We start from the raw sequence: 20,113 nt of genomic DNA, 5'->3' as shown, positions 1-20,113 counted from the left end.
GGGGTGAACAAAGGCCTCCTGTAGCGAATCGATGCGTTTTTGTAAGAAAAACATCCATATTCAAATGTAATAATCACTTTAATATAGCTTGCGCTCACTGTTGTAAACAGAAGCAGTTCAGGGGGAATGACGTATGAGGTCCGCTTTGCCCATGCGCCGCTCAGAACGGTCACTAATTAGATTTGTAAAGAAGAATGTCAAGAGGATTTTGATATAAGCCAAGAGGAGACTGGTTTTCCTTTGCTAAAGTAAGGAAACTTTGCTTCCTTTGCTCCTGTTAACAAAGGTTGGTTTTCACAAGACTCACTGGCCATGTGCAAAGCTGACCTCATACGTCATTTCTCCGGAACTGCTTTTGTGTACAACTGTTGGCACAAGTTACATTAAAGTGATTATTACGTTTTGAATATGGATATTTTTCTTACAAAAACACATTGATTCGCTACAGGAGGCCTTTGTTCACCCCGGAGCCGTGTGAGACACTTTTTTATTTTTGTTTTTTAAAGTAACGACCAAGCGGCCAGCGGCGGGCTGAGTTGAGCACATGTTTGATCAGTTTAGCCTTCTCAAATCAACATGACTTGCCTAAAATAAAATCTATAGACATAAAACACTTCATGCAATTCACAATAATAATTTCAAAATTTAACTTAGATAAATGTGTGCTGTTACACGCATATACAGTCGTTTTTGTGGAGAATGGAAGCTGAAGCGAGCTTTGCTGGACATGGAGGCGCCAGCGCGATCACTTGCATTTTGTTCTTAAAGGGTTAATTCACCCAAAAATTTAAATTAGCCCATGACGCATGCAACACCCGCTGAGTGGCATTAAACAGCTTGAAAGATCAAAGACCATTTTTAATATACTTTCGACTGGATTCGTCTGAAAGAAGAAAGTCATGTACATCTAGAATGACTTGAGGGTGAGTTATTTATGGGCTAATTTTCATTTTTGGGTGAACTAACCCTTTAAGAGTGGAAACTTAACATACGCCGTAATTTTTGCTCATAAAGGTAAGAGTAATACATCCTTCGGAATTGTAAAGGGTCTACTTTTATTTGTGTGCACTCACAAACAATATCAACAAAAACCTGTGCTTTTGTAAAATAATTAAGGAAAACAAACAGGATGCGCTTTCTGTCGTCTTGGTCTTGAGCAGGAGCGCTTCACAATGATGAACCAAAACTCAGCGAATACTTGCCTCCTCACAAACATGATAAATATATATAATAAAATGCTTTAAATACTTTGAAACGAAATAATTCAAATAGAAAACAAAAACTATTTCATTATGTAGGCTAATCCGTAAAGATGTATTTCTCTAAAGGCGCGCGTCCTGAGGAGATGGCGAGTCAGGATCGTCAAATTCATCTTGTGACACCGACTCAGAAAATACTAGTTCATTAAAAAATAATTCAAATATCTCCTTAGTATTTCATTAATTTTTTTAATTATTGTTTGTTTGTTTTTGTTTTTTGGTCTTCTGTGCCAAGATTGTGTTTGCATGCAGTACAAATAGCCTATGGCGGCATTTTAGTATCATGTTGAAAAATAAGATTAACGTCATAATATTTTAAGAATAATTATGATAATAAAATCAGGCTATAGGCCTATTGCGTGAAGTTAATGTCAGAATTCCACTTATACTCTGCCAAAAAAAATTAAAAATAAAATAACTAAATAAAATAAAATAAAAAGTCTGTGGCATCCAACCTGTCATTCTTCACATTTAACATTAAAAAACAGCAATAACAGATAGGCTTATTGACGTTTTTGAAACTCTAATTGATCGATTTCATGAAACATTCATTTGTATTAAATTTTTCTGATTTTTTCAACATGTATTCAAATATTTATTTATGTTTATTTCGTGCTGCAAATATTAAAGAGGAAAATATCATTGATTCACATGCTGCTTGAACTGAGACGAATATAGGCTAGTTATCTCACTACAAATTTAGAAGCGTGAAAACACATTTAGGCCTATTGTTTGTAGTAGTTTATTATAAAGTTGACAGAAGGCTGACACAAAAGGCTGTTTTAATATAAGAAACAAAGCACAAAGCTTATTGGGATTATTGGGTGGCTTGCATGCTACAAATGATTAAATATTCAAATATATTAAATGTTAAATATTATTGACAAGCATTTATACCGTAAATAAAACAGCTTGTGAATACACGTAACGTTAATCACTTCAGAAAAATCAACGAGTTTGAGCCAATAATGTTTTGGGGTGGCCTGTACAAATTTTTTTTGCATATGGGCCCGGGGCTATTGTTGTGGTAGTATCATGGTTTGGGCCTGTTTTGCTGCATCTGGTCCAGGACGGCCTGCCGTCATTGATGGAACAATGAGTTCTGAATTAGCTTGCGCTCACTGTTGTAAACAGAAGCAGTTCAGGGGGAATGACGTATGAGGTCCGCTTTGCCCATGCGCCGCTCAGAACGGTCACTAATTAGATTTGTAAAGAAGAATGTCAAGAGGATTTTGATATAAGCCAAGAGGAGACTGGTTTTCCTTTGCTAAAGTAAGGAAACTTTGCTTCCTTTGCTCCTGTTAACAAAGGTTGGTTTTCACAAGACTCACTGGCCATGTGCAAAGCTGACCTCATACGTCATTTCTCCGGAACTGCTTTTGTGTACAACTGTTGGCACAAGTTACATTAAAGTGATTATTACGTTTTGAATATGGATATTTTTCTTACAAAAACACATTGATTCGCTACAGGAGGCCTTTGTTCACCCCGGAGCCGTGTGAGACACTTTTTTATTTATGGATGGGAGTTTTTTATTTAACTTCTTTTGGACTGACGCATGCAACACCCGCTGAGTGGCATTAAACAGCTTGAAAGATCAAAGACCATTTTTAATATACTTTCGACTGGATTCGTCTGAAAGAAGAAAGTCATGTACATCTAGAATGACTTGAGGGTGAGTTATTTATGGGCTAATTTTCATTTTTGGGTGAACTAACCCTTTAAGAGTGGAAACTTAACATACGCCGTAATTTTTGCTCATAAAGGTAAAAGTAATACATCATTCGGAATTGTAAAGGGTCTACTTTTATTTGTGTGCACTCACAAACAATATCAACAAAAACCTGTGCTTTTGTAAAATAATTAAGGAAAACAAACAGGATGCGCTTTCTGTCGTCTTGGTCTTGAGCAGGAGCGCTTCACAATGATGAACCAAAACTCAGCGAATACTTGCCTCCTCACAAACATGATAAATATATATAATAAAATGCTTTAAATACAATATAACGAAATAATTCAAATAGAAAACAAAAACTATTTCATTATGTAGGCTAATCCGTAAAGATGTATTTCTCTAAAGGCGCGCGTCCTGAGGAGATGGCGAGTCAGGATCGTCAAATTCATCTTGTGACACCGACTCAGAAAATACTAGTTCATTAAAAAATAATTCAAATATCTCCTTAGTATTTCATTAATTTTTTTAATTATTGTTTGTTTGTTTTTGTTTTTTGGTCTTCTGTGCCAAGATTGTGTTTGCATGCAGTACAAATAGCCTATGGCGGCATTTTAGTATCATGTTGAAAAATAAGATTAACGTCATAATATTTTAAGAATAATTATGATAATAAAATCAGGCTATAGGCCTATTGCGTGAAGTTAATGTCAGAATTCCACTTATACTTTTTTAAATATATTTTTAAAATTAAAAATAAAATAACTAAATAAAATAAAATAAAAAGTCTGTGGCATCCAACCTGTCATTCTTCACATTTAACATTAAAAAACAGCAATAACAGATAGGCTTATTGACGTTTTTGAAACTCTAATTGATCGATTTCATGAAACATTCATTTGTATTAAATTTTTCAGATTTTTTCAACATGTATTAAAATATTTATTTATGTTTATTTCGTGCTGCAAATATTAAAGAGGAAAATATAATAAGATTAACGTCATAATATTTTAAGAATAATTATGATAATAAAATCAGGCTATAGGCCTATTGCGTGAAGTTAATGTCAGAATTCCACTTATACTTTTTTAAATATATTTTTAAAATTAAAAATAAAATAACTAAATAAAATAAAATAAAAAGTCTGTGGCATCCAACCTGTCATTCTTCACATTTAACATTAAAAAACAGCAATAACAGATAGGCTTATTGACGTTTTTGAAACTCTAATTGATCGATTTCATGAAACATTCATTTGTATTAAATTTTTCTGATTTTTTCAACATGTATTCAAATATTTATTTATGTTTATTTCGTGCTGCAAATATTAAAGAGGAAAATATCATTGATTCACATGCTGCTTGAACTGAGACGAATATAGGCTAGTTATCTCACTACAAATTTAGAAGCGTGAAAACACATTTAGGCCTATTGTTTGTAGTAGTTTATTATAAAGTTGACAGAAGGCTGACACAAAAGGCTGTTTTAATATAAGAAACAAAGCACAAAGCTTATTGGGATTATTGGGTGGCTTGCATGCTACAAATGATTAAATATTCAAATATATTAAATGTTAAATATTATTGACAAGCATTTATACCGTAAATAAAACAGCTTGTGAATACACGTAACGTTAATCACTTCAGAAAAATCAACGAGTTTGAGCCAATAATGTTTTGGGGTGGCCTGTACAAATTTTTTTTGCATATGGGCCCGGGGCTATTGTTGTGGTAGTATCATGGTTTGGGCCTGTTTTGCTGCATCTGGTCCAGGACGGCCTGCCGTCATTGATGGAACAATGAGTTCTGAATTATACCAGCATCTGTCCAAGAACTGAATCTCAAGAGAAAGTGGGTCATGCAGCAAGACAACGACCCCAAGCACACAAGTCGTTCTACCAAAGAATGGTTAAAGAAGAACAAAGTTAATGTTTTGGAATGACTGAGTCAAATTCCGGACCTTAATCCAATTGAAATTTTATAGAAGGACCTGAAGCAAGCAGCTCATAGGAGGAAACCCACCAACATCACAGAGTTGAAGTGGTTCTGTACTGAAAAATGGGCTTAAATTCCTACAAGCCGTTGTGCAGGACTGATCAGCAGTTACAAGAAACGTTACTTGCCGTTATTGCTGCAAAAGGGGGTCACACCAGATACTGAAAGCAAAAATTCACATACTTTTGTCACTCGCATAGATATGTAACAATGGATAATTTTTCTCAATAAATAAATGACAAAGTATATATTTTTGCCTCCTTTGTTTGATTGGATTCTCTTTGTCTACTTTCAAGATTCGTGTGAAAATCTAATGATATTTTGGGTTATATTTATGCAGAAATATAGAAAATTCTAAAGGGTTCATAAACTTTCAAGCAGCACTGTATGTATGTATGTATGTGTGTGTGTGTGTGTGTGTGTGTGTGTATGTGTGTATATATATATATATATATATATATGAAGGCCCATATAGTGAAGTGTTTAACGGTTTTCTTTCACCAGAACGATGGGAAACAAAACTACACACAAGTCTCAAACACAACTCAAGGGTTACAAAATCCCGAAGACAACTAATGGTAAGTCAAAGTTTCATGCTGTTCAAGTACAACACATAAAATTGCTTAGTTTTTTCATGTTATTTGTGAAAAGTTGTTTAACTCTCTTTTTTTTCCTCAGATAAAAGACAAAAAAAGAACTGGAAAACAACCTGTTAAACAGTCAACCCTGATGAAATGGCATGCTTTAATGTTTGTTGAACAAATTACCTTTGTATTGTACACTGTGAAAAATGCCATACTCCAATAGTCTCCAATACTAAAAAAAAATTTTTTTCTTGAAACTACATAAAAACCCTTGTCAGTACAACAAAATTACCCCAAATGTTGCCCCAACTGAAGGCCCATATAGTGAAGTGTTTAACAGTTTTCTTTCACCAGAACGATGGGAAACAAAACTACACACAAGTCTCAAGCACAACTCAAGGGTTACAAAATCCCGAAGACAACTAATGGTAAGTCAAAGTTTCATGCTGTTCAAGTACAACACATAAAATTGCTTAGTTTTTTCATGTTATTTGTGAAAAGTTGTTTAACTCTCTTTTTTTCCTCAGATAAAAGACAAAAAGAGAACTGGAAAACAACCTGTTAAACAGTCAACCCTGATGAAATGGCATGCTTTAATGTTTGTTGAACAAGTTACCTTTGTATTGTACACTGTGAAAAATGCCATACTCCAATAGTCTCCAATACTAAAAAAATTTTTTTTTCTTGAAACTACATAAAAACCCTTGTCAGTACAACAAAATTACCCCAAATGTTGCCCCAACTAGTCAAACACAGTTGTCTGAACAAAGAATTTCATATTGTTGAAATGTTAAGGCTTTGTGAGTTCCCAGCATGCATTGCAGCATGAATAAATTATGCAGTTACTGTTATAGGATTATTGTTTTGCTGTTTGCTGACTTCATAAAAAAATTTCTGTTGTTGTTTTATCATTATTGTTAGTTATTTATTGTATTGTGATGTAAAGAGTTCATCTTTTTAACATTTGTTGGCTGTCACCATTCTTAAGGTTAGTGTGTCTAGTTTTGAGGCCTAGAGTATGCTCGCACAATTTTACCCATAATGTGCAGGAGATTGTCGCCGCCGCCGCCGCCTGTAATACCATGTTGTAGCTGGAGCAGATCCAATACGTAATGGATGTTTGACGAGCATGCGCAGATATTGGATGATAGGGTTGTCATTGAAGCTAGTATTTAGTGTAAATTAGACTGTAATTTCGAGATATAGGTATGTTTCATAGATTTACACAAATTATATTATACTGTGATTTTAAACAAGTAGCGTATTCAAACTTTATTTAAGCGACGATGGCTAGTTTTGAATGAAAGGGTACGTAAGCTATGTTTAATTTTTATTAGTTTGATTCGTTTTAGAAATAAAACTCTACTCTTTACAATTTAGTTTGTTCTTTATGAAAAAAATGGGGTGTAACTATTGTCTTAATTTTTTTCTCTGATAGTCAAGATAGTTAGATAGTTCTGTCAAAAATTCGTTCATGAATCAAATATTCTTTTTCGTTCTCACTCTCTGTGCTATACGTGACAGAGTATAAAAAAGTTATAGGCCAACTAAAATATGCGGACATGATTTTTATACCATATAAAAATAAAAAGAAGAAAAACAATCCTATATCCAGCAAATAAATACACACACGGTCGGGGACAAGGCATATTAACACAAAGATGACCATTTCTTTTTTTGTGTGTTAGGCCTATATTCAAGTAAAATCCCTGGAGGGGGATTATAAATGGCTAAAGACATAAACCATCCATTCCGTTACGAGAGCGCTCTCTCTCTCTCTATGAATTGCAGGCTATTCAAAAAATAAATAATTAAATAAATAAAGCTTTGAAGTTGCCGGTATAGACGAAAACATCGCGGATGAATTTAGACATTCAAGTTTTTACATTGTAATGTAATGTAGGTCATCGTGTAGATATGTAATGTAGGTCAAAAACCCTTGCTATATGTACTGCGTTAGTCTTAAAGTCGCTGTGGATAAAAGCGTCTGCAAAATGATAAAATGTAAATAAAAATATGAATTTATTCGAGACCTACTACAGCGCACGCGCGTAAAATATCCACTACGTAGTGGATATAGTCCAGCTACGTCATCGTGCTGCAGGCTGCAGCGAGGACACACTCGTTTTCTGGGTATCCTAGTCTAGTAAGTTGTTTTACAAGAAAAAACAAAGTTGTCTACTTATTAGACTAAGTACGTTGCCCATTAACTTTTATCATTTGTAAACAAACTATTTTACGGAAGTTCTAAGCGGCCATGCATTATTTTTTATATATATATTATATATAACGAGAAAATTAAGTCGTTATAACGAGAAAACAACTCTCGTTATGTCGATATCACGAGAAAATTAAGTCGTTATAACGAGAAAACAACTTTCGTTATGTCGAGATAACGAGAAAACAACTCGTTATGTCGAGATAACGAGAAAATTAAGTCGTTATAACGAGAAAACAACTCGTTATGTTGATATAACGAGAAAATTAAGTCGTTATAACGAGAAAACAACTCGTTATGTCGATATCACGAGAAAATTAAGTCTTCATAACGAGAAAACGAGAAGAAAAAAAATTATATTGCATGGCCGCTTAGAACTTCCGTACAATTTCGATTATGAGATGATGAATTTTTATGCATTTTTTTCATCCAGGTAACAGAAAAAAAAATTATTTCCCCAAGGACAGTAATTGTTATTTCCGGTTGCTGTGACAATAATCTGTCTATTAGGAAAATAAGACAATCAGCATTGCATGAACAAACAAATTTACATTGACTAAACAAAAGTTTCGTTATTTTTTACAGTGTACAATATGTAACATCACATGCAAAAGATGTGCCTGTGTAAATGTACAAGAAAAAAAGAAACCCAACTCATGACTGTGCTATGCTTCACAATGAATGATATAACATTGAGAGTAAGCTATTATTATAGTACAGTATATCAAAAGTAGAGAATTGCAATTGTTTACCAAGTAGCAATTTTATTAGCCTATGCATGCTTATCAAAGGTTTGATTTTCATTATTTGGTGATCATGTCAAAATAATTGAATTAACTGTCCACTGGGAAAGATGTTACTGGGTTAAAACTGATTTGAAATCACATCTCTAACTGTAATAATCTCAAACTGTGATAATTCGCTGATTATTTGTTCTTAAATAACATAATATGAAAACTACATGAAGTAGCCAATTACCAGTGTTAAATGCCAAGAGAATCTGAGTTATAATCTCTTGGGTAGAGGTTTAAACCCTAAGCCTATAGGCGCTGTAAAAGGAGAAATCACAAAACCAAGAGTCTGTTGATAATTTAGGCCTATTTCATCTCACATTCATGTGTTTGTATTTCTTGTCAAATTACTTAATATACTGTCCAAAATGATATCCCATTTGTTAGTCAAAAAAGGATTTGCACCTGTATGGTTTGTACGATCGTGGTTAAAATGGGATAACCAAACCAATCCTGCAGATATATTTCAGGGATTATTTTAACATGCCCCTAATCTAATTTGACCTGAGACAGAGGAGACTAAAAGTTGCCTGACTAATCCTTGCTTATGGCTTTTATATTTTTATTGTATATGTTTAGATTGAAACTTTAGATTTTATGTATTACATTTAATTTTGTGTAAGCTTGTAACAAATAAGCAATGTCACCATGGACATGTTGGTTGACCGCAGCAAACACTGGACCACAACCTGCCCCTCAGGGCCTGGCCTGTCATTCAGGCACACACACACACACAAAGAGAAAGGAGATAGAAAGAAAGAGAGAGCGAGTGATGGAAGAAGAAGAGGGGGGTCCTAGAGGAGGTAGTGACGCATTCCCAGGCCCCAGCATCTCCGCACTTCTCAGCAGCAAGTAATGAGCTTAACCACACAGCTTCAGTGCAAAGGGGTCAATCGCTCGGATTATCACTGTCGAATTTGACATCACAATCCTCCGCACCTCTCTGTTTTTTTACATTCTTTTTTGGAAACCTTTGAACCTTTTGTAACCTTGACCTATCCTAACCTATCTTTATTCTTGTAGGTGAAAATTGATACATTAAACTTTCACAGGTTCAGAGAGGACTGGCAGCTCAAATATGGACCGTAGTTTACTCCAGCTAAAACAAAGGGTGTATAAGTGTTGTTGAGTTTGGGGGTGGATGGTAGCTTTCGGGACAGGGATTCACTTTTGTTACCTTTGAAAACATAACCCAATGCCACTGTGCAACAACAAGGTAGCTGACGATGGAACTTCAGCACAGCCACTGCAAGAGGGAAAAGCAATGGTGGACTCCCTTATCAAGGTGAGTTGATATTACATAATCCAGTAACTGATCGTTCCTCTAAACAAACCTCCTTTTCTGAGAGTTTTGTGGTGATATCTTTTCTAATAATCAGGGCACCATACATTCATTTTTTGATAACAGACTGGATTTTATACAAAAATATTATATAATTTAAATCTTTCCCTGAATATTGTATGTTGTCACATATTTTCTCTTGTGTGGTCTAATGCTAAATATTATGATAAAAAATGAGAGGAGTTCATCAATTAGATATAAAATGCAGAAAATCATTTGTCATTTATTTTCCATCGTATTTAAGATGTGATGAAAAACTTGTTGAGGTTTAGATCAAAGATGGCAAAGCATGTGCGTGTCCTCATTTCTCCTTATTTTCAGGCTGAACATGAAAGCATCTTATAAAGGTTCCTCAAGCCTTAGGGTGAAAAGGCACTATCTCTGAGTAGGGATGATCCACGCTCCACTGCTTGATTATCTTCAGTGTGAGCCAGTGGAGGCATGTCAATACTCTGACTATCCCAGCAAAATTACCTGTTTACTCTGTTCACCTACTTATTTTTAGCATTGATACATACTCGCTTCAGGCATACAGTTAAAACATTTTTTAAAAATGAGCAGCATTATCCAAATGGACAGTATGTACTGAACCAAGGTCCCAAAAGTTTCCAAAGCTTATCCTGAAATAGCCATCTTATGACAAGGAGATTATAAGTAATATTTGTCACTCAAACTAATCCTTAGTCTATGATGTTTGATAACCTGAACAGTTATCTTAACTTATAAAACCAGTGATATATGTGATTTTATAACATAAAAAGATCATGTGATACTGAAGACTGGAGTAATGGTTGCTGAAAATTCAGCTTTGCCATCACAGGAATAAATGACATTTTAAAATTGCCCACATTCAAATAGAAAACTTGTAATAATTTTAATAATATTTGACAATATTACTGTTTTTACTGTATTTTTGATCAAAGAAATGCAGCTTTGGTGAGCATAATAGACATCTTTTGATTAAAAAATCTAACCAACCCCAAACTTTTGATTGGTAGTGTAGTATATATGCATATGGAAAATGTGGATTTGGATTGGATTTAAAGAACCAAACAGATTTCTACCAAAAACTCCTAGATATGTCCGTTTTCCTCCTTCTAGAATTGGAAAGGTTTTTTTCCCCACCACAAGCAGTATTGTTTGTTCTAAAAGAAGGCCTAATATATGTCAAGTAAAACACTTTCCTTGTGCTCTAGAACTTGGGATGGACCTGGGTCAGTGATGTATTGTATTACAGGCATTTGTAACATAGCATTATTAATAACTGCACTCAGAACAGTTTGGCTGATGTATGACATGTTATTCTGAATGAAATCCTATTGTGCCATCAAAACTTTTCTGTTTATTAATACGAGATCAGTCTAGATAATGAATATATTGACATATTATTTTCTTTATAAAGTTAAAGTTCATAACACCATAGTTGTTCTGATCTGACTCAGGTGGTGGCATGTTATCGGCACTTGGCCTCTTGTATTGGTGGATGCACGGACAACTCCAGCCTAAGACGTGATCTTCGGCAAACACGAGAGCGAGCCCAGACACTAGCGCTGTCCTGCCGAAACCACCTGACAGCTCGACTGAGGGATAAAACATTACCGGAGGCTGAGAGGAAGGAAACAGAGCTGCTATGGGTGGCATTCTCCTCTTGTCTGGAGCTCTTACATGCAGACATGTGCAAGGTTTTCACCATGGTCAAGCACTTTTCCTTGGCCAATAACAGTACCATGGTGCAAACCGGCATACAGGGTAAGCATGCATAACTGTAGGAGTTTCGTAACAGATTACTAATTATTTAGTAGCTAGTGACAAAGTAACTTCTGTATATTCCTCAAACTTACTAAATGTGAATGTGCTGTCATATTAACAAAATTTCAGTGAAATTTGGCTTGAAAAACCATTATTCAGTCTTTACAATGGCTTAAAGCTATACAACTTTTTGTCTTATGGAGTTTTTGTCTATTCAAATTTTTTTTTTTCTGAAAGGCATTTCGCCAGCTGAACAATCGGTATGTTGTTAAACAACAGCACAATCCATTGAACGCACTGTACTTCTGTCCCTAAGCCTCGTTTTCATTCCCTTGATTAAGGTCTCTTGGAATGACTGAATTTCGCAGAGTAACCGTAATTGTGACTACACGTTAATTGTCACAGCCCTGTAATAAGCCTGATACAAGTGTTTGCTTAAGCAGGGGGGACAACAGAGTTGGCAGCACGGGCTTTGAGCCTGCCTGACCTGCAGGAGGCAGGTGGCAGTACCCAGACATCCAGCATGGAGGGTCAGGAGCAGAGTCAGCTGGAGCAAGAGATTGCACAGGTGGACCGTACACTGGAGGACATGGAGCTGAAGGTCAATGTGCTGCGCTGGACAGTGGAGGCACTGGGTCCTCAGTATGCTGACCCCGTCAGCACTGACAGTGCTTCGCTAGCGCTGCTGTCCATCGACGAAGAGGCAGCTCAAGCCTTTTGCAGTCGCAGCCAGGTGTTTGCAGCAATGATGCTGTGTGGTGTGGCAATCTTTGCCGTAGTGCTATCAGTGTGTGTGGTGTTCCTGGTCTGAAGTCTTATCACTTGTGTTGTGTAGGTTTTTCTTTTTCCAAGGTCTCTTCAGCTGTGTTCAGCCAAACATCAACAGTCTGTGTACTTATTAACTATGTAACAGTTCCTTACTTTTGATCTCGACAGAGCCTGTGACTCCCTTTTACAAATCAAAAAAACTTTGCCAATAATTTTGAGTGTGTGATCATTTATAGCAAAGTAAAGCAAGATAAATTAATCTTCACTCTATTGCTGAATTGAAAGTAGTAAAATAGTAAAAAAATAAGATCTGATTTACTGATGTAGTATGAGCATGCTGCGCATAAACACAAGATCGGTTTACTGTTCATAGGCTGGTTCATCATATTGTACCTTCAGAACTTTGCTCATCATCTGTTTTAGTTTTTGAGTGAATATAGTATCAATATCAACACTGACACAACATTTAATCCTTTAACTATTACCTAGCAAATGTGTACTGTCCTCTCAAAACACCACCAACAGAAACACATAGGGCTTTAATATGTTATGCACATGTTTTTATCTATTGTGGCTTTTAATTATGCTTAATTATGTAGTTTTGTGACAGGTTTCGAAACCTGTTACAAAAGCCAGAAACAATAGAATTGTTTGTTTTAAAAGGTTAGTCAGCGTTAACTGGTATTAATACTCTGTTACTAATTATAAACAAGTAGGAGTAAACTGATAATAAAATATAATTAATAAAAAGTTTACAGAAAAAAAATTTAATATTGTAATTACCTCAGTATGAAGGCTGCTTTTTCAAAGACATTTGAAATAGATTATTCCAATGTTCATTTACAGAATATTTTGAGACAATGTTGATAATCCTTTTGTTTTCCTTCATGCACTGTAATATCTTCACTTTCAAATATCTCATGAATATTATATTTTGTAGAAAAATAAATAAAATAATTAAATAAATAATATTTTTCAAATAAACTGTTAGAACCCGTTTACTATATGTGTCATAAGATCTTGTCAGGCAACATCAGACTGAAATTTAGAGTCAGTCTGTTTCTGTCAATTTCCATGTTTATTGCTAGAAAGTTGTAAAATCACACACACACACACAAAATCAGGGGGTTAGGCTGTAGAGGTATCCCATATTTTGGTAACAGAGAAAGGTTCCTATCTGTCACAGAGAAAGGAGATACGTTTGGAAACCTTTACAGGTCTTATTGTGGTAAAAAACACACACACAATGTGTTACGGTTCCAGTTATATACAGTTCTTCTGAATTATTCCAGGAATTTCAAAAGTTTTGTGTCTAATGTAATGACTTTAGGGGACAAATACAGAGTAGAAAAGCAAAATCATGCGGTCACATTAGGTCCAGTACTATGGAAGCACATAGGTAGCGAAATTCAATTTAAAATGCAATATGCAAAATGGCAATGTATTTCTGTATTTAAATTGACATTTTCCATTACCCATACGTGCAAAGTTTGGTGCAAAAGTAAAATGAAAATTGAATTATATAATTTACATTTGCCCTTTCCAACAGTAGTCTTAATATGTGAATTGCATGCAAATTTGAACGCTTTATAAGTTGCGAAATGAAAATGAAAATCTATAACACAAATTGATTTGATATGTGTAACATGTTCAAGCAGAAATGGTAGCATAACTGATCATTTAAAAGCTATTTGTCCTAAATGCATTTAGACTAAAAGTTAGAACACTTAGGATTGCATTTTCATCATGACGCCGTGGGATATTTGTAGCAAAATTCAATTTGAAAATGCATTCCGAGCTGACCACGCCCACCCTCCGTCACTCATTGCTTCAAGGCAGGGATTTGCGGAAGCGTGGTACGTTTGGATCGTTTGAAACATGGCGGCTGGAGATCTGATAAGATCGCTGAATTCACTGACAGATGAAGTGGAGCGTGAACAGAGAAATATATGAAGCGTATTCCATGCTAAAATCAAACGTTCGTTCGAACGTCTATCTGAACGTCTTGAGCTTTGAGCGTCTTACACTGCGGGTGACCCACGTGACGTCAGCGTCTTGAAATTAGCGGGTGTATTCAATACATTTTAGGAATGTATTCAAATTGAATTTTGCTACAAATATCCCACGGCGTCATGATGCATTTACTAATAATAATTTAGGACAAATAGCATTTAAATGATCATTTTGCTACCATTTCTGCTTGAACATGTTACACATATCGAATCAATTTTGTATTTTTATTTCGCAACTTATAAAGCGTTCAAATTGGCATGCAATTTACATATTAAGACGACTAAGATAATTTTCATTTTCCTTTTGCAACAAACTTTGCACGTATGGGTAATGGAAAATGTGAATTTAAATACAGAAATACATTGCCATTTTGCATATTGCATTGCCATTTTGCATATTGCATTTTAAATTGAATTTCGCTACCTATGTGCTTCCATACCGTACCGCCGCGATCCCGCAACAATTTGAAGTCCTTCACAGATTTTATACTTTATATACACGCAAGTGCTTATTTTCGGCAGAATGAGGTCTGCACACCATATACATCTAATCTCTGCGATTAGAAATGGATTTAGCGGAATAATGACTGATCATTATTTAAGGTCTGACACGGAGTCTGTTCGGCTGTTGAGAGGTTCACGCATTTTGGTCAGAGGTATGTATGTATGTTTTTGCCATTAAAAGTGATACACACGTCTTGGTTTGCAGATATTCTGTTTGTTTACTTATGACCAGTTCTCTATGATTTGCATATTCTACTGAATAATTGTTCCCTATTGTCTTTATTTCAGAGTTGAGCACATCAGTTAAAACTGTATGACCTGAAAAAATCAGATATCGCTAAGTCTGGCAATAGGAAGTTATTCTTTGATACTCATGCAATAGTTCATCTGCTTGAGGAAAGCGGTAATATTCCTTGTATGTTTCTAAAATGTTCGGGCTAATTCCAATTCAATGATTCATCAAAATGTTCGGTGTCCTTTCAGGATTCATGACCCAGCAGGCAGAGGTCATTGTCAATATGATGGTAAATATCACAAATTCAAACATGGTCTTCATGTATTAAACCAAATGCAGCAGGTGAGATTTTCATTGTTTTTCCATGCGGTTCTGATTATTTGAATGGACCCATGAATCGACCATCACTTATTGATTTAGCTAATATGAGGCGAATTAGAGCTCTCATGAGGTGTAACTTTGTGAATTCAAAGTTACTTTTGATAAATAAAACTCTCAGATTCATGGCAAAAGTTGGCAAACAATTACCAAAGTTAATTATGGCGTTATGTTTTCAATGTACATATTAAAAAAATGGCTCTGTTGTGGTCTACAGTCATGGCCAAAAGTTTTGGCAGTGACATAAATTGTGTTTTGCAAAGTTTGCTGCTTCAGTATTTGTAGATTATTTTTCAACATGTTTCTATGGTATACTGAAAAACAATAAGCATATATCATAAGTCTTAAAAAATGATATGATAATGATATAATGAGTCAATATTTACAGTGTTGACCCTTGTTCTTCATAACCTCTGCGATTCGCTCTGGCATGCTGGATATTAGCTTCTGGGCCAAATCCTGACTGATGGCGATCCATTCTTTTTTAGTTATCCTTGTTAGTTCTCGGAGTTGATCACAATTTGTGGGCTTCTGTTTGTCCACTCGCCTTTTGAGGACTGACCACAGGTTCTCTGTGGGATTGGGATCCGGGGAGTTGCCTGGCCACGGATCCAAAAATTTAAATTTAATCATCTTCGAGCCACATCTTTATAAATCTTGCTTTGTGACATGGTGCTACATCATGCTGGAAAATGCATGGATCATCACCAAATTGCTCATGGATCATTGGAAGAAGTCGCTCTTGCAGGACGTTTTGATAAGTTTATGACGTTTTGTCAGTTTATGTACATATGGCAGAAATGTACGGAAAAATCAATTAAAGACGTAATCAAACAGACGATGAACACTATTAACAGCAATTATTATATGATGCAATCAAACTTATAGCAAAATGTGGTAGTTCTGTATGTTGTTTCAAGGTATTAATTCAAAAATGCAAATCATTCAGTAGCCTAACGAAACACCGCTGACGCTGTGTGTTGCTCAGCGATGCACGACAGTTCTGCTGCTAAGTTTGTTTGTTAGTGACCCTTCCCCAAGTCACTAACATCACTATTCTGATCTGTGAAACGTTCACAGTTCAGTACGGGTCAGCTGACCCTTCCCCGAGTCACTAACATCACTATTCTGATCTGTGAAAACGTTCACAGTTCAGTACGGGTCAGCTGACCCTTCCCCGAGTCACTAACATCACTATTCTGATCTGTGAAAACGTTCACAGTTCAGTACGGGTCAGCTGACCCTTCCCCGAGTCACTAACATCACTATTCTGATCTGTGAAAACGTTCACAGTTCAGTACGGGTCAGCTGACCCTTCCCCGAGTCACTAACATCACTATTGTGATCTGTGAAAACGTTCACAGTTCAGTACGGGTCAGCTGACCCTTCCCCGAGTCACTAACATCACTATTCTGATCTGTGAAAATGTTCATAGTTCAGTACGGGTCTTCCCTTCCCTGAAGGGTCTGCATGGCCGCATCACCACCTCGGGTGTGCATTCTTTTTCTAATAACTCAACGGACCGTCGTCAATTATTCCTTACTTTGCATGTCTATGACAACGCACTGCATATTTATATCCAAAAGAAATCTGAATATCAAACCGCAAACTATCTTTACTGCGGTCAATTGCCTATGCATTTGAGCCGATAAGGCGATGGGACCGAGCAGTATTAGGGGTTGAAGAAACCGGTAAAGTGTGGATCGGAAACAATATTCGTTTACGTGGATACTCCTCAAGACGGTCATTCCGACATGCTTTGTGTGCATTTGCTGATGAAGGCACGACAGAAAGCTCAATTTGGTAGCCTACTCTCGTACTGTCCGAGCTGAGCTGTGGCTTTGTGTGTGTGCAGCGCCGCCGGCGCGAACAGAAGTTATCACAACGCGTGAGTAACACATTTAAATCTCTTTCAGAAAAGGTCTATCACAGCGTGTAAGTACCGCACTGAAATCTATTCCGTGCGGTCTCACACTTGAATGGCTTAAACACTTTATTTAAACTGACAAGGCTTAAAACACGTGAGAATGATACACTTTGAGGGAGCAGCACTGGTCCGATTGTTCAGATAACGTTAGGTGATTAGTTAAACACTACATCCTGTTAACAGCAGGAAAGCTAATTGTATTCGCAGGTGAACCTAAAATATGATACATACAACTGGTGAACCAATCAATGTAATGCGTATGTCTTAATGGTCTGACATAATAAAATGCGACATGAATGATATTGTATGAAGCATTGTGCCTCGCATTATGAAAACAATGTTTGGGATACTATGATCAAAACTTAGCATATAGACAGTTTGATGTTGAATATCCATCCAAATTATGGTGAAAAACTAATTATTTGTGTGTTAAAATAACATCCGTGTGTTCAAACTGTAAAGAAATGCTTATATTCACTGGCCATCGGAGCGAACCAACCCTGTGACGTCACACGCGGTGGTACTGCAAGATGGCGGCGCCCTTGCTCCAAAAGCTATAACAAAACAACCTTTTTTCTTTAAAATGGTTACATTAATCATGTTTGTTATATTTTTTTTAATCAAAGTGGAAATCACTTTACTAAATAATGTTAACTTAACTGACTGCTTCACTTCCACTTTAAGTCACTAGCCTAAATCCATCATACAGAGGTAGGTACACAAAATAAACATTATGAACATAAATAAAGCAGCATAGTCTGCCCTGGTGGTGGTGGGGGGTGGGAGAATAGAAACCATCAAAGAGTTTGTAATGGTTTTACTGGTTATAATGGAATCATCTTGGTTTTAATAGAAACTGTAATGGTCACTGTAGGTCTCTACTGGTAATCGTTAACCTTTTATTGGTGGTTTGTTAAAAACTATGGAGGACCAAACCTGCAGAAATTAAAAATAAAGAAATAAATGATAAAAACAAAGTTCATTTGAAATAAAACGTAATCCTGAATTTATTGTATTACTATTTTCATTTATGTAGTATTTTCTGTCTTTATTTCATTTAAGTTTATATTTAGGCTATGTATTTATTAATTCATTTATTTTTTAAATGTATTTCCCACATGTATTTATTTATACTATTTGTTTTTATCAAGTTATTTATATCTGTCTTTATCTTCGTGTTATTACATTTATTTATTTATTTATTTCTGCAGGTTTGGTCTTCCATACTTAATAGAAAAACACAGAGGAAACAATTTTTAATGGTTTTAAACGTTGATGGTTTGATAATGTTTGTAATGGTGTTAGTAGTGGAAACCATTAGAATTTATGTGATGGTTTCTATCGTTTCTTTCAGCAGGGCTATTGTGTTATTTAATTGTATGAACTCCGATTTCACATTCACACCGACTTCAAACCCGGAAACTCAGTTTCCATCCGGGTTTCCCGTGAAACACTGAATGCAACCAAAACTAAACTAAAGCTGAATCGAAATTTGTCTCAAGCTGTTCATAACTGCAGTCAAAGTTTGTGAAAGCTCGAGTAACTCGTATTTCAAGTTGGGGAAAAAAATAAAATAAAAATCGCGAAATTAATTCGTTTCACATTATTCCCAAAAGGATCTGGGAGAATAGTCGGAGACGATGGGCTGAGCACGTGCGTCGCAATTACGCACGAGAAATGCCTTAAAGGGGTCATATGATGCGATTTCAAATTTTCCTTTCTCTTTGGAGTGTTACAAGCTCTTGGTGCATAGAGAAGATCTGTAAAGTTGCAAAGACTAAAGTCTCAAATCCAAAGATATATTCTTTATAAAAGTTCAGAGTCAACCACGCAAAACGGCTCATTCTAACACGCCCCCACATGTCTGTCAAGATGTGGAAAGATTTGCATAATGCCACCCAAATGTTCACGCAAAGAAAGAAGGTGTAACCTTTATTCTCGCTGTAGTATTGTTGTTGCTGCCACCGCTGCCATGTCCTGAAGACGCCGTGTGTTTCGTCGTGAAAGCAAAACTTTTGTTTGGTCTTCAAAAAGAGAACACGCACTGTAAAATCTAATTAGTTGGGCTTACTTAAAAAAAGCATGCAAACCGATTGCCTTGAAAAAACTAAGTAAAGTGAAATAGCAATAGTATGTTGTACTGACAGATGCTTAGTTAGTATAGCTTACTTACACGAGAGTTCTAGTAACTAAAAAAGAACTGTAGGGGGTACTTGATCCTTTCATTTAGGTTTACTCATGACTTAGTATAGCTACTCACTGACTCCCAGAGTGCATTGCGGTATGAATAAATTATACAGTTGCTTTGTTTTATAGTTGATTTTATTTGACAATTTTTTTTGCTGTCTTGTGTCAGTAGCAGCACAACAAAAAGAGCAAATAAAATGGCTATTGTTACAAGTAATTAAAATAAATTAAATTGAATTGTTACCATTGTTGTGGTTCACGTGCTGAATGTTTAAGTCTGTGTGTGACGTTAGCATGTTACCATATATGATTCAAAAATTATATAAATCCCTAAAAAAAGCATCTCTGGGTTATGAAAAAGTTTTTGATAAAGTTGATTAATGAACACACACAATTAATGCACTAATGCTTTAATTAGAAGATATGTCACTTTCTAAAAGCAACCTATTTATTACTTTTCTTCCTTTGAAATCAATTAACTCTGACTTCATAA

At 35.6% G+C, this 20,113-nt stretch overlaps 1 protein-coding gene and 3 long non-coding RNA genes across 4 annotated transcripts in view; all 4 read left to right on the top strand.

The window, feature by feature from the left end:
- Positions 1-5,710, top strand: part of LOC107598704 (uncharacterized) — a 10,243-nt gene extending 4,533 nt beyond the window's left edge. Inside the window, exons 5-6 of the long non-coding RNA XR_001610585.1 lie at positions 5,430-5,503; positions 5,604-5,710. This is a non-coding gene — a long non-coding RNA (uncharacterized lncRNA). The remainder of the gene's footprint in view (positions 1-5,429; positions 5,504-5,603) is intronic.
- Positions 5,711-5,858: 148 nt separating this feature from the next.
- Positions 5,859-6,114, top strand: LOC107598705 (uncharacterized). The gene is made up of 2 exons (XR_001610586.1): positions 5,859-5,937; positions 6,037-6,114. It is a non-coding gene; the product is annotated as an uncharacterized lncRNA (long non-coding RNA).
- A 2,516-nt stretch (positions 6,115-8,630) lies between these two features.
- LOC107598706 (uncharacterized) overlaps positions 8,631-20,113 on the top strand; it is a 17,906-nt gene continuing 6,423 nt past the window's right edge. Inside the window, exon 1 of the long non-coding RNA XR_001610587.1 lies at positions 8,631-8,707. This is a non-coding gene — a long non-coding RNA (uncharacterized lncRNA). The remainder of the gene's footprint in view (positions 8,708-20,113) is intronic.
- LOC107598701 (regulator of G-protein signaling 9-binding protein B-like) lies at positions 9,281-13,090 on the top strand. The gene is made up of 3 exons (XM_016290094.1): positions 9,281-9,803; positions 11,303-11,609; positions 12,053-13,090. Exons 1-3 carry the CDS (start codon positions 9,714-9,716, stop codon positions 12,418-12,420), a joined length of 765 nt encoding a protein of 254 aa, XP_016145580.1. The 5' UTR covers positions 9,281-9,713; the 3' UTR covers positions 12,421-13,090.

This window comes from Sinocyclocheilus grahami, unplaced genomic scaffold, assembly GCF_001515645.1.
Source record: "Sinocyclocheilus grahami isolate Dianchi unplaced genomic scaffold, SAMN03320097.WGS_v1.1 scaffold254.1, whole genome shotgun sequence".
NCBI lineage: Eukaryota > Metazoa > Chordata > Actinopteri > Cypriniformes > Cyprinidae > Sinocyclocheilus > Sinocyclocheilus grahami.
This window is presented reverse-complemented; position numbering and strand designations above follow the sequence as displayed.